Source organism: Bacillus rossius, chromosome 8, assembly GCF_032445375.1.
Source record: "Bacillus rossius redtenbacheri isolate Brsri chromosome 8, Brsri_v3, whole genome shotgun sequence".
Classification (NCBI taxonomy): Eukaryota; Metazoa; Arthropoda; class Insecta; order Phasmatodea; family Bacillidae; genus Bacillus; species Bacillus rossius.
In genome coordinates, this window is record NC_086336.1 from 42,192,127 (window position 1) to 42,206,279 (window position 14,153).

The 14,153-nt window shown below is 35.4% G+C and overlaps 2 protein-coding genes across 3 annotated transcripts in view; both read right to left on the reverse strand.

The window, feature by feature from the left end:
• The window catches only part of LOC134534794 (endoplasmic reticulum transmembrane helix translocase), a 62,621-nt gene that overhangs the window by 25,069 nt on the left and 23,399 nt on the right, over positions 1-14,153 (reverse strand). For both annotated transcript variants that reach the window (XM_063373382.1, XM_063373381.1), the window contains exons 12-13: positions 4,017-4,253; positions 402-614 (exon numbers count right to left, since the gene is read on the reverse strand). In XM_063373382.1, the coding sequence (XP_063229452.1) occupies positions 402-614; positions 4,017-4,253 (450 nt within the window). The remainder of the gene's footprint in view (positions 1-401; positions 615-4,016; positions 4,254-14,153) is intronic.
• Positions 5,588-12,978, reverse strand: LOC134534795 (uncharacterized). Its single transcript, XM_063373383.1, has 5 exons — positions 9,862-12,978; positions 9,498-9,668; positions 9,129-9,218; positions 8,714-8,824; positions 5,588-8,619 (listed from the first exon to the last, which is right to left on the reverse strand). Exons 1-5 carry the CDS (start codon positions 9,991-9,993, stop codon positions 6,832-6,834), a joined length of 2,292 nt encoding a protein of 763 aa, XP_063229453.1. The 5' UTR covers positions 9,994-12,978; the 3' UTR covers positions 5,588-6,831.

A 14,153-nucleotide genomic window follows, 5' to 3' on the forward strand; every position in this document is an offset into this window, starting at 1 on the left:
ACCCTGTCCAACTAAAATCAAAGAAGTCAGATTCCATTTACCGAGGCAACAATTTTATTAATCCCTCCAATAGAGCAGAACCTCCATAAAGTGAACATCTCTACAACAAAGGTTTTGTATTTATGATCACAGCTTTACTTTGAGTATTGCTATGATAAAATTTCATGCCAAAAGGTATTGGTAAAATAAATACTATATCTTCAATTGTGGTAAAATACAAAGAGGAGACATTTACAGAAAAAGGATATAAGTACCTATTTTAAATTTAAAAAAAAATGTTTATTCCTTGCCTTTAAAAGTTTGGTGAATGGATGAAAGAAAATGAGATTCAAAATTAATAATTATCATTAGTAATCATCTAACGATTGCAGGTTATAGTAATTCTGCATCAGCAAACACACCTCTCCAGCGATGCAAAGGTCATAGTTGGACACCAGCTCGCGGTAGGACTTCCGAGGCAACACAGGCAGACGCTGAGACTGATCGATGCTCTCCCACACCCAACCTTCGCTGGCAGATTCTGTTAGGATGAGCGTGACAGGCTTCTGCGTGAACCGCAGCTCTTTGGCCACGTGGCAAGCAGTGAGTGGGTTGTCACCTGTGATCATCACAACCTTGAACACATGACACACAGTTGAGGAAACTCCCAGCCAATTGAGACAATGCAGCTACATGCACATTTTAACTAGCGTTCATTCCCTAGCAATTTTATATGCATAAAAACAAAGCAGACTCAAAAGTAAAGCAAAACTCTTTTAATAAGTTCTCTGTAGAGAAGTATATTGTACTATAACCAAGTAAAAGCTGGTGTTCACACCACACGCAAAATGGAGGGAAACGTATATGGTGAAAACTGAAAAAGTGTACACAGGCTAGAATTTAAGAAGCAGACTTAAGTTAAGTAAAGACACTATGTAATAGTTAATTAAAGATTAGAAAGATCAGCAAAGGATAGGAGGGTATAAAGAGTTGCATTAAACTTGACTGGCGAAAGCAGATTAGTTACATTACATATATTGAGCAAACCACAAAGGATAATAAGTCCAAATTAACCCAATTTTAATACACATCACACATATTTTGTGGCTTGTGTCAAAAAAGTACAGTCAAAGTTCTTTACTCTGGCATTCTTTGAATTTTAAAAATGATTTTGATCATACACCATTGCTAGTTTACACCGTGTCTCATAGAGAAAACCTGAAGAACAGACAAAGAAAAGATAATTGCATAAACATACACACAAAAATAAAATGGGCTCATATATGTGCCTTAGAAGTTTACTTACTTGGTGCAGTAAAAAACTTTTAATTTTGCATGCAAATAATTAAAAGAAATAAAATAATAATTAAATTACAAGAGTGATATTATCAGTATGGTTTGTTAAAGTATAAATTCAATCAAATTAAAAAAATTAAATAAATCTCAGTATTCAATATTAATATAAACATATGTATAGAATTAATTATTTAATTTAGTAAAATAATAAAGATAAATTTTAATTAGTAATGAAAATCAATAACCATGTTGAATGTTAATTCTAATTAATTAATTTTAATCATTTATTAAATAATAAAGTGATAATTTGTAATGTGGCAACATAACTTAAAAACACTCCCATGAATACTTCCAGGAGACTAATAAACCTTCCACAACCACTCCTTACCAGCAACAATGGAAGATAAAAAGCAACCTGACACTGTTGCACATACAGAAACATAAGCTCACACACACATATATAAATTCACTTGAAGTTTATAAGCATAATTTCTATCACTAATATTCACAATAAATAAATGTTTTCAATTATATGGACCAGCATTCAATATAAAGCACTAAAGTATAATATTTTTAAAGCACATACATATATAATGTTTATTTGTATGTAGCCTTTTTTTTCATCCTGTGAAAATTTTGTTGCTTGGTGTGCATGGATTGTAAAAATTTACTCGCGTATTTTTTTCATAACATGCATAAAGAAGTATAGCTTCAAAAACATAAAATCAGCCAATGTCAAATGTTAAATGCTTAGACAGAACAGTATCATAGCACATACGAAACCAGTGGACTGACGAGACCGTGCAACAAGAACAGTAAATTGAGGAAATACTTGGACAACACAGCGACAAACAGAGGAGCCCAAAGATGATTCAAAACAGATAACCAGGCACACAATGGCAATACAGTGATGCACATACGTCGTTTGTCCGTTCTTCAGGTTTTCTCTACAATGCACAGTGTAGTAATGTAATATATACAACATACTGTTTTAATTCAATCTTAAAATATCCTGGTGTTTTTTTGGATCAGCACATTCATCATATGGCACCGATATAGCCGCTAGTGTTTAGACTTTAGGTGCACTTGAGCATTTATTGACAATGGAGGTATTTTTTTTTAAACAGTTCAGCCAGTTCTACACTGGGCATGCAGAACTGTGCCATAGAAAATGTTTTGTAACTACACGGAAATGAGCTTTATCCAAGGAAAAGGAGAAACCGTGGGGCGAAGTGTTTATGGTAGCACGGCTCATGCATGCTGGAGATTTTGTATGAAATTAAACTGAAAACTTATTGTTTAAAATGTTTCATAATTTATAAAGACAGTGCAATACGTATTGCTAGCACTGCATATATTGTTAGTGATGATATATTAAAGAGAAAGCAGGAAAAAAGTTAAGGAAAAGTCAACATTGAGTAACATGACTTGGGATGTCATCTAGCTTGTGGTGGACAGTTTGAAAAATTTTGTTTGTGGTATTATTTTGGTTTTTATTAAAATAATTATGGTTGATTGGGTCCCACAACATCGTTGCTGGTTGTATAGATTAATCAATTTTTGAATGTTGCAGAGGTACCAGAACTAAAATCAGTCCAAATACAGCACGCACGAACAAACACTCTCCTTTGATGTACCAACACGGAGCAGATTGTGTTTGCATGTGTTCGAAATTACACAGCACTGTGTTATTCGCTTTGCTCACCTTTGTTTAGTTCTATGTAATTCTGGGCAACTGGTGTGGAACAGGCTTAACATAAAAATGTTTTTTTTTCTTATTTTTAGCCACTGTAGTATGTAATTTTTTTTATTTTTATATTTCTTGCATTTGACATTTAAAATCTATTAAAATCTCTAATCCTGCAAGGTTATTGTCCCGAACATGCCCGACTAGAGAGCCTTTTCTGTACTATTATTGCTATTTATTCTTAAACATTGTTCATAAATATTATGTTAAACAATGGAAATCAGTCAACAATAATTTGACAGGGAAAACATGGTTGCAATCCAGAACCATCAACTCAAACCTGTGCATTTTTCGACACAGATACCGTGTTATCTCGCATAATTGTAGCATATTTTATTCTAAAATCAAGTATGAAAAGTAGAGGTGCGACGATTATGCGGTAAAAATTTTTTTTGTTAGGTAAAGTTATTTATAAAAACAAAACCTGTTCATGGAAAGTACGTTTGTTTGTTTGTTTGTTTATTTAAAAAAAAAAAAAAAAAAACACCTGTGACGTGAACTAATGTGTAACTACCGCGAAAGAACGCGGGCTATCAAATGTAGTTAACTCGGCACATGACAGAGAGCGCGCGTTGCATGCAATCGGCCAGATATCGATATTCAACTACATGCGCGCTCTCTATACGGGAAGCAACATAACCAAACATGAATGATGCCAACTAGTGCTGGCTATACGTTTACAAGCGGTACACCGCGGCGACAAAGACAATGAAATAAAGGAAATAACGTTTAAAAAGTCATTAAAAGAAAATTTACATGTCAGACAACTTTGTATTTCCGTTAATTAAATAAGTAAGTGGTAATTTCCGAATAAATATTAGATTTCTACTTTAAAATACATAGTTTAATATGGAAAAGATACCTACACAAAGTGCTCGGCATCTAATAGCGGGACCAAAAACATCATGCGACGTTTACGCGAGAAGTTTTTTATCCCAATTTTGACGGCCAAAAATATAGGTGCGACGATTATGCGATAAAAGAGGGTACTCACAACGTGCGATGCGTGAAGGATCTCCCTGATGACGCTGCGCGAGTCGCTCTTCAGCGGGCAGGATATGACGACGAAGCCGGCGAACTTGAGGTCGCACTCTAGCTGCTCCCTGGTGAGCTCTCGCAGCTGCTGGGACGTCAGGCGGCCCATTTCCTTGAAGCCCAGGGCCAGCACCCGCGCCCCGCGCCGAGACATCTCCAAGTACACTGCATCGTACGTTTCAGGCACAGTGGAAAACTAGGCACATACAAACACCCCAAACCTAACACACAGGCAGTACTTACGAGGACACATGCATAGGGAACAAATCAAGGACATTTGCATTTTCTATAATAGACCAATTTCATTTTTTACACAGATTATTTCAAAGTTGCTGTTTTTATTGCTATGAATCAACCAAAATGACACTTGGGTCAATCCATATCAAATGTCCCAATTTTAATTTTTCAGGTTGCTTGACCTTTTAGAAAAAAATAATTTTGTGTGTGTGGCCTCACTAGCATATAATAATGTTACGATCGCGCTTGGCTGCAGTGCTGGCGTCGCCACGCTCGTTCGGCCTGTCTGCGCCCCCTTCCACCCGCATCCTCTCCCTGGTATCTCGTGTCATACTATCGCGCGACATCCTGACCGTCGCAGCGCGCACCTGCCTCAGATCGGGTTACTTAAAAGAGGCCGCACTGCGGAATAAAAGGACTCAGACGCCTTTATCGGCGTTCTTAGAGCAGCCACCGCGTCCTTCGAGGACTCACGACGCGTTTCTGGGCATTTCGACGGCGAAGGTCGCGAGATATCTCGGAGACATGCCCGATTGTTCTGGATGGGAACCCAAGGGCTATTTAAGGAGGTTGGGCCGACCTTCGAGTCAGTCAGTCAGTCAGTCGGTGACTGAGTGAGTTCTCCCGCGGCGGAGTTTCCGGGCGATAGTGCCGCAGGTGCGGCAGAGTGGCGAAGTCCTTGGACGAAGGTTCCAGGGCAGGGAGTGAGTGAGTTCAGTGGAGTCGGGAGTTTCCGGGCGATAGAGTCGCGGGCGCGGCGGAGTCCCGAGTGAAGTGGCGAGTGAGGCGTCGTGTGGGATCTCGGCGAAGGGTGTGACGGCGGCGGCGGAGTGCGGCGACGGAGTCCCGCGGCGGAGACCCACGAGGGGTGCTGCGGTCAGAGTTGCGCCGGAAGTGCGGCCCAGCGAGGTGTGTGAAACGAGTGACTGGGGAATTGGCATTTCTTTAAGTGTAGTTAATTATTTCCCAATTTAGAAGATTATTTGTAAGTGACAAGTAGTGGTAATAAATAAAACTGTGTGTGTGAAATAAAATCTATTAATTGGGCTATCCTTTACGAACCCCCGCAGGTAAATCGTAACAATAAGTTTAAAACCACAATAATATAATTTTACCATGCTTAGTTTATTATTGGTTGCTAGATTTACATGATCGGGTGCGGCAGTTTCGACGTTTGCAAGACTTTGGGGGAACTCCAATAAATTTTTATTGGCTGCTTCCGGAATTATGAATTAAATAGCACTGTACTGAGCATGCTTTGAAGTAACTTTATATTTAGTAAAATATATTTATTTTATTTTTTTATCTACGAAAATGGGGTACAAATATAGTCAAAATTTGGGTCAAAAATACGAGATTCAGTGGTGTGTAGTGAAAGGAATACTTCAAGTCTCAGAGTTGAAATTCACACAGGGAATTCCTTTCTACCAGTAGTCTTTGTATACCAAAAATGAAACCTGAGAAATATTTCCTTTAGTTTCTATGAGCTCGTCAACTTCCCACTTTTTGCATTTTTTACAAATTGTACACCTAAATATCTCTGGTGGGCAAACTGATAAAAATTTGGGATTATGCCAGAATGAAACTCTATATGAGGGTAAACTCCTGTAAAAATTTGGACTTTGAGATTTATCTGTGAGTGCATAAAAAACAAGTTTGAAATGTGGCAACTATGCACATTAAACTATTATAACATGCATGCGTACAGATACGCGATGTATCATATTACATATTTACAATACATGTACTTTACAATCTTAAGTGTTTAAAACTTAACCAAAAATCAGCAAGCAAAACTGTTAAGCAACACAGAAATTTCATCACAAAGAATGTTAGAAATGTTGTGTGTACGTCCCGTGGATGTTGTAAGTTCCTGTGGTGTAAGTTTCCTCAGAATTCTGTTAAATGAATGGTGTTATGCAGAAGCCATCCATGCCACAAAATTTCAAAAGAGAGAACACTAGCTTTAAAGTCACTGCTCTTTGAAATATTTTGAGACTCAACAATGAATATGAAATTTAAATTAGATTATTAGGATGAGTATATATGTTGTTCTCAAAATTATTTAATTAAAAAAAAAATAGTCCTTAATATTTTATTACAAGTAAATGTGGGTTGGTCTTTTTCTGCAAATTTGCTGAATCCCAGTAAAATATGTTCTGCAGAAAATAGTACCTATGTAATTTGTGTACATGTTTCCTGAACCATCACATATAATTTTATAAATGCCGAATCTTACATAATACACAGTTTAAACATTTAAATACGGGTTGAAGATCTTTAGTAAATGCATATTTTTATAATACTGCAAAGTAAACCAAAACTTGGCAGTTGGAATTATTTTATTCCTGTTTAATTTTTATAGTATTAAGCAAATATATTCACAAAATAATTTGGTTTACAACAAAAATTATTTGGACATAATATATTTTTTTAAAAATACTGATCTCTTGACATTGAATAGTCTAAGGAATATAAATACACATTAAGCTAGAGAACATCAAAATTATAACACGAAATACATGTTAGCTAACATTTCACTCCTGAATGTCAAAATCCAATGTATTGTTGAATCCATCTACATCATCTTCCTGAGCATCATTGGCGGCCGTAAGATTTCTATAAAAATCTACTGCATCAGCTGGAATGAGATGTTTAATGGATTCGATGTCAGCCATTTTTGCAGCTGTTATGGGTTTTCCATTTGGCCACAGTGGAATCAGCTTCCAAATATCATCAGCTTTAGGCCTTCCCCTAGTACTTTTTTTAATATTGATTACAAGTTCATCTTCACTTTTGAAATCTGTAGTGATGTACAGAAGGAATGGTTCTTCGCGCTTTAGTGTAATTTGTCTGGCATTAAGCCAACTGACTTTCCGATTGTCTTCAGACATTTTCCTATTAGTAATAGAACCTTCAATCCTTTTGGTTCCAAGAAAGTCTCCAGGGTTCATTTTGGAAACAATGAGAGGTTTCTTTTTTCTGCATGTCTTCATAACATCGATGTAATCTGCAGGTGTGTAGAGCCTTTGTTGGTGCTTGAGTGCTCTCTCAATATCTGCGAAATCCCTATCATTAGGGAGAAAGCTATGCCCAGAAACCAAGTACCTAAGTATTATCTTTTTCAATCGTGGATGATTGTGTAAAATTTCTTTCATCATAAGAACCATCTTGATATTACGGTTTTGTCCACCGCAAGAATCTGACCACAGGATTAGTGTTTCTACATCAGAATTTAATGTACTGGTGATGTGCTTGCGGAGACAAGAACCAATTTCCTGCGCTCCTCTACCTGCTTCTCCTTCTAGCCATACATAACAGTAACCATTTTCATCTTTGCCACTATGTATTCCCAAATTGTATAACCATAACTGTCGTTTATAAAACATTATACTGGTTGGGATACGAGGTAATGGTAATGTTTTCTCCATATCATAAGTGAGACATTCAATATCAGCACAGTCCTTTGCAAGTTTCATGTCACTTTTCAACATGGTTTGTGCATCAGTAGCAATTTGAAGATGATTTTGGCGCTCTTCTTTAACTTCGGCACTGTTTTCGTTGCCACACTGAATCTGGTTATGTAATGTATCACATTTGTTACACGTGTCTTTTTTTAGAGGTTTGATTTTTAGGTCAAATTTATCGTAAAATACTCTTTTGTAGGTGGCAAGGCTCACAGGGTATTCTGTTTCACTTTTGTAAGCACTGTACATCTTCTCCAGTGTCATGTCTCGTGGCAAATATTTAGAAGAAACACTGTCCCTACAATAGTGTGAGGTGTATGTTGGTACACTTTTAATATGGGCTATAACTTTCTCCAATTTGATGTCAGATGTTTTGTTCCAGCCTCCTTGCTGAACTCCTCTTTGATCATTTAAAGGTAGGCGACCATTCACTTTTTTAAGTGCCGTGTTAACCCTGCATGGAGAGATAGCTATTGTCTTGCAGAACATATTTCTACATACTCGTACTGATGATAAACGAAAAATTCTCGAAAACTGCTTCTTTTTCGGATCACGTCCATACTGTCGCTTTTTAGGGTATTCTGTTACAAGGCTCCCTATATATGTATTTTGTGCTGTGTAATCACCCAACTTCCAGAATCTGTCAAATTCCATCTTCCTCTCTTCAAGACCCACTTTCTGATTGCACTGGATAGGGCAGTGACATTCATAATCTTCAAACACTTTATGTGCTACATGCTTGTACTTGTAGTTGTAGTAGGATTGGTTGCTATTTCGTTTCCTCTTCCTTTCACTCCTAGACTGATCTTCAATTTTCCTTTTTCTTCCTCTTGACTTTCGCCCTGTTTTGCAGTTTTCCTATAAACACACAAAATAACAGAAAATTATTATTTTTAAATATTAGTCTCATGACAGTAAAGCATCTCATTATTAGAAAATAGTGCCAACCTACCTCTGGGTTTTCCCCACCACTGGAATCAAATGATGAGTCACCAGGAAAATGATGTAGATGACTTTTATTATAATCAACATCATGACTGACATTAGACTCAGTATCATTTTTCTGAAACACATAAGTAAGGTATGCATTAATATTACTTGTGACAACATAAACTGAGGTACTTTAGCATGACCTTTTGTAACTTTGCACCACCTGTTATATTTTATTTAATGTAAAAACTATAACATATCCTAAACGATACACAGAAATTTTGTTTAGCATAAAAATGTGAATTGCAAAGCTTATATAATTTAAAGGGGCTGCAAAACTTAAATCAATATTGGCTGTACATATAGTAACACCAAAATGGTGTAAATAAAATACAATCAGTAATTAATAACTTTAGTAGGTTTGGAAATAAATATACCTCTCCATTTTCATCAGCAATGGAATCTGACACATGTACAGGAAACGCATCTTCTACATGTTCAGCAGATACGGGAATGGTCTCAGTGTTCTGTAACATAAAGAAAATGTGTGCTATTGAATAATCACAGAAGAGTACTGAGCCTACGATAATCTGTTTAACTGTACATGACGTATGCTTGTAATAGATTACAAAATTATTACTTCGTAAGTTATGAAGTTATGTCCTTTTTTAAGTTTAAAACTTTTGTGAGTTTTTTAGAGACCATTCTGGGTCTTTTAAGACAGCGAATGCATTCAGTTCAACTAAATTACCGGATAATATAATTCCCGAAACCAAAGTACATAGAAACTAAGAAAATAAATTAACCTCTTGAAATTCTTCTGTTGGTGGCAATGAGGTATACACTTCTTCCTCGTGAGTGATTAGAATACCTTCTTCATTTACAACACCAGAAAAAAGTATCTCCTCTTCTTCAAGCACATTTTCAAAATGTTGGCCTACTATATGTGACTCATGTGACTCCTTGTCTGGTACTTCCTGTATAACGAAACAAACCGTTAATAACCAAATTTTTATTTTCATTAAAAAACAAAATTCTTATTTCAATTGTAACTGTTTAAAGCTATTGTACACAATGAGGTTTAATGAAGTTTAGTTACCACATTGAAAATAAAATTAATAAAAAAATTAAAACAACACAATCCCATCATGTTTAGTAAGTTATGCTTACCTGTATTATTAAATTTTCTGGTGAAATATCTTCAGGACTGTCATTACTTTGCTCAGGACTGTAATTACTTTGCTCAGCAAATGTTTTTAAGGCAAGCTGTACAAGAAATTTTCCTCTACTTTGTGCATCCATTATAACAGACCGGTTTAGACTATACAGTAAACAAACTTTCCCACCAAAAGTAAAAAAGTGCTAGCAACATTAGCAGTGCTGGCAACATTTACATGAGCCCACAAGAAATTCCATAGCACATAATTCATTTATATTACAATATTAATTAAATTATGGAAATAATAAACATAGATAAAATGGGTGTAGGTGTACTTAAATAGGCCAGTGTGTTTAGAAGAAACAAACCAAACCACTTGGATGGAATCTGAAAAATTCCAAAGATAAATAACAAGGCGAAAGAATGATCTGCAGTAACAGACCAACCCACTTGGATAGTTTCTGAAAAATTCTGAAGATAAAATAAACATGGAATTTAATCAACCAAACCACATGGATTCTTTCTGCAGAATGGCATGTGAAAGTAGTATAAGTAATTAGTTGACCAAGGAACATGGATGGTTTATGCAGAATATTACTCTACGAATGATATCAATGTGGGTTAGTTTTATCGAACACAGAAGGCAGCACAATGCAGATATGGGTTGGGTGTTTTTTGCAGAATACAGAATAAAAATTTAACTTTCAAGACATTGTTGTAACCCATTTTTTTTATTTTTGAGGGTTGGTCTCCTTCTGCATAACACCATTCAAATGGCACCCAGGTAGAATCATTAACATGTTTCTTGAATGATGTACTGGGTCCTGATGGATGGTAAAATTTTACATGGATATCCATATTTTCATTGCTGATGCCATCAACTTCAGCCAACCACCATTGTCCATCGTAGATACATGCAACTATATCACTTATGTCCACATTCAAGGGAATTGTTTTGCTGACTTGAAAGTCTTCTAAATTTTCTGCATTTGAAGTAACATAACACCTTACAGTGCTCTCATTTACAGGCACAAACCTATGGTAGCTTCTTATTCCAGTAACTCGTTTGCAGTTTTCAAATCTTTGTTCCAGCATTGTGGCAAGATTGTAGATCTCTGTGCTTGACACATATATGTAAGAAATACCAGTTATTTGAGTGCTGCAGTACTGAAACATTTCTTGAGGAGTAAGTATCTGGTTATTTGCTGTTCTTTGAAGACTTGCTCGTGAAACTTGTCGTTTTGTAGTGCCACCAACTCCATCACAGGCATTCTTACCGTGTGAAGAACCAAAAAAGTTCCATTCACATTGCAGGTCAAAATCTTTTTTATGATTGCAGACATTAATTAAATTCTTTCTGTTCTTTTTTTTTGATTGCAGGATTAGTTTCAGTAATATGTTTCAAAAGATGAACTTGAAATGTGTGAACTGCCAATGTGTTATGTTCCAAACTGTCACTGATAATGCAAACACTTTTGTGTTGAATATTTTCTCCGTTCATGTAGTAATAGACAAATGGATGTAGAGTGGCCTGTTTTTTTGCCCAATGAGCAGATTGTATTTCATCTTGAATTACAAATGTGTAATTTTCAGCAAAATCAGCTAGGACCAGGCACTCGTATTCAGTCAAATTCATCTTCCTTTCTTTCAAGAACTGAGATTGAGTTTTGCTAATATAATGATGTTTTTTCAAAGAAACTAACTTTCCTGCCAGATCTTCCATGAATTCATGTCTTGGCTTCAAAATTGTGACCATTTCTGCTCTATCAACAGTAACCCACTGTTTGTAGACAATATTGTCAGGTAAAGAATCATTTTCTTTAAGCTCAGCAAACCACTCTAAGAAAACTTCTTTTCCTGGGCATTGCTGGCATTCACCCATCATACACGAGTAGTTGTTGGAATCACACACTATCATATTGAGCAATTCTTTGTAGTGTACATTCAGCCGGGCTCCATCAATCATTAGTTTAGCATTCTGATGATAAAGACACACACATACTGTGTGTGTACCTGACGAACCTGCTAAAATGCACCACTTTGGTCTCAGCTCACAAAATTTAGACCTACCTATCTTGAATGCTGGATATTCATTCTTAAACTGTAGATACAGTTCATTTAGGTTGCTCAAAATGAGTCTTTTTTTGTTTGTGAACTTTTTCTCCATTAATTTTCGCAGCTACAAAGTCTTTTTTTCCAGAACATATACGACTATTCTCATCATCTTCATAAAACCTCTCTACTTCTTTTGCAATGTCATCAATAATTCCAACACCTTTCTTTTTTCCTAGGTGAGGTAAAATTCCTTGTTCTTTAACTAGCTTCCTTGTTGTTTTCACAACACTCTCTGTAACTTGAAATTCGTTCATTATTTTCTCGCAAGACCAAGAGTTAGGGAGAAGACTGATGATTCTTACTGTGTCTTCTTTGTTAGCTGTAAGAGTTTTAGTTCTTAATTTATTGATTAACTCATTATATTCTGATGAAGATACTCCACAACTGTCCTTATCTTGAATAACTGAATCATTTTCTACAAAACACAATCTCAACTTCTTCTTTACTTCTTCTGATACTCTCTGTGCTTTTGAACTGATTGCTAGATTTCTTTTGTTGGAACTGAGTTTTCTGATCTTAGAAGTACTTGGCGAAAGTTCCAAAATATTAAAAGCAGAGTCTAGTTTCTCTGCAACTTCTGTGATGTTAACAAATTCATCAACCTCTTCCTCATCATTTGCATTTTCTTTGGTAACAAATATCTTACTGTAGCATGTTGGGCAAAGAGATTTTCCAGGCACAAGACATAACCTCAAACTTACATCTTGAAAAGTATGCTTCAACTTAATTTCCCTGAGTCCTTTTGATATTACCTTCTTGTGAACTTGCATCGGGTCACAACAAACACGACCGAAAATATGATAATACTTGCATAGAAACTTGATCTCATGATATTTACAAACTGTCAAAATAGCCTTATTCACTCTCAACTGCAACAGATTTTTATCTTCCTCACTGAACTCACTTATCAATTTCATTTTCATTGGCACATTACCATAAACATTCTTGTGACATTCTTCTGAAGTAAAACTTCCTATTGAACAGATATCCTCCATACTTATAACCTCTCTTTTCTATGCTTATAAGTAAACACCATAAATAGGACAAATTATCCAAAGATAATACAAATACTAATTAATGTGCAGTGCTCCTTGTAGTACAGATTAATAGTGCATTATAATACGTATTGTAATATTCTAAATGTGATGATAATATGAATTTTAATTATTTATATGAAATTGGTTGATACAATTGATGTTTTTTTAATGGGTGGGTAAGTAACATAACCCTAGAGTATAAAGGCAAAATTCCACACATTAAAATTTTTTTTTCTGCATTCACAGTGCAATCTCAAAGTCCAAATTTTTACAGGAGTTTACCCTCATATAGAGCTACATTCTGGCATAATCCCAAATTTTTATCAGTTTGCCCACCAGAGATATTTAGGTGTACAATTTGTAAAAAATGCAAAAAGTGGGAAGTTGACGAGCTCATAGAAACGAAAGGAAATATTTCTCAGGTTTCATTTTTGGTATACAAAGACTACTGGTAGAAAGGAATTCCCTGTGTGAATTTCAACTCTGAGACTTGATATCTTTCTTTCACTACACACCACTGAATCTCGTATTTTTGACACAAATTTTGACTATATGTGTACTCCATTTTCGTATATAAAAAAATAAAATAAATATATTTTACTAAATATAAAGTTACTTCAGAGCATGCTCAGTACAGTGCTATTTAATTCATAATTCCGGAAGCAGCCAATAAAAATTTATTGGAGTTCCCCCAAAGTCTTGCAAACGTCAAAACTGCCGCACCCGATCAGGTAAATCTAGGAACTATTAATAAACCAAGCATGATAAAATTATATTAATGTGGTTTTGAACTTATTATATGCTAGTGAGGCCACACACAAAAAATTATTTTTTTCTAAAATGGTCAAGCAACTTGTGCTGGGATACTTGATATGGATTGACCCACTTAAATTTATCTCAATACTTATTTCACCAAAATTGTGTTATTTTGACTGTTATTCATGATACATTTTTTACAATAAAGTTCTTTGCAACAAGTATGTCTATGAAAATTATCTTGAACAATGAAAATGAATCTGCAAGCATTTGTATGCTTGAAAAATGTACCAACTCAGTAAAGTAACAAATTCAAGTTTTTTGATGTTACAATTTCTGTTTTATCAAAACTCACAATAACATATTTTGGCTAATAATAGTTCCACATATGATCA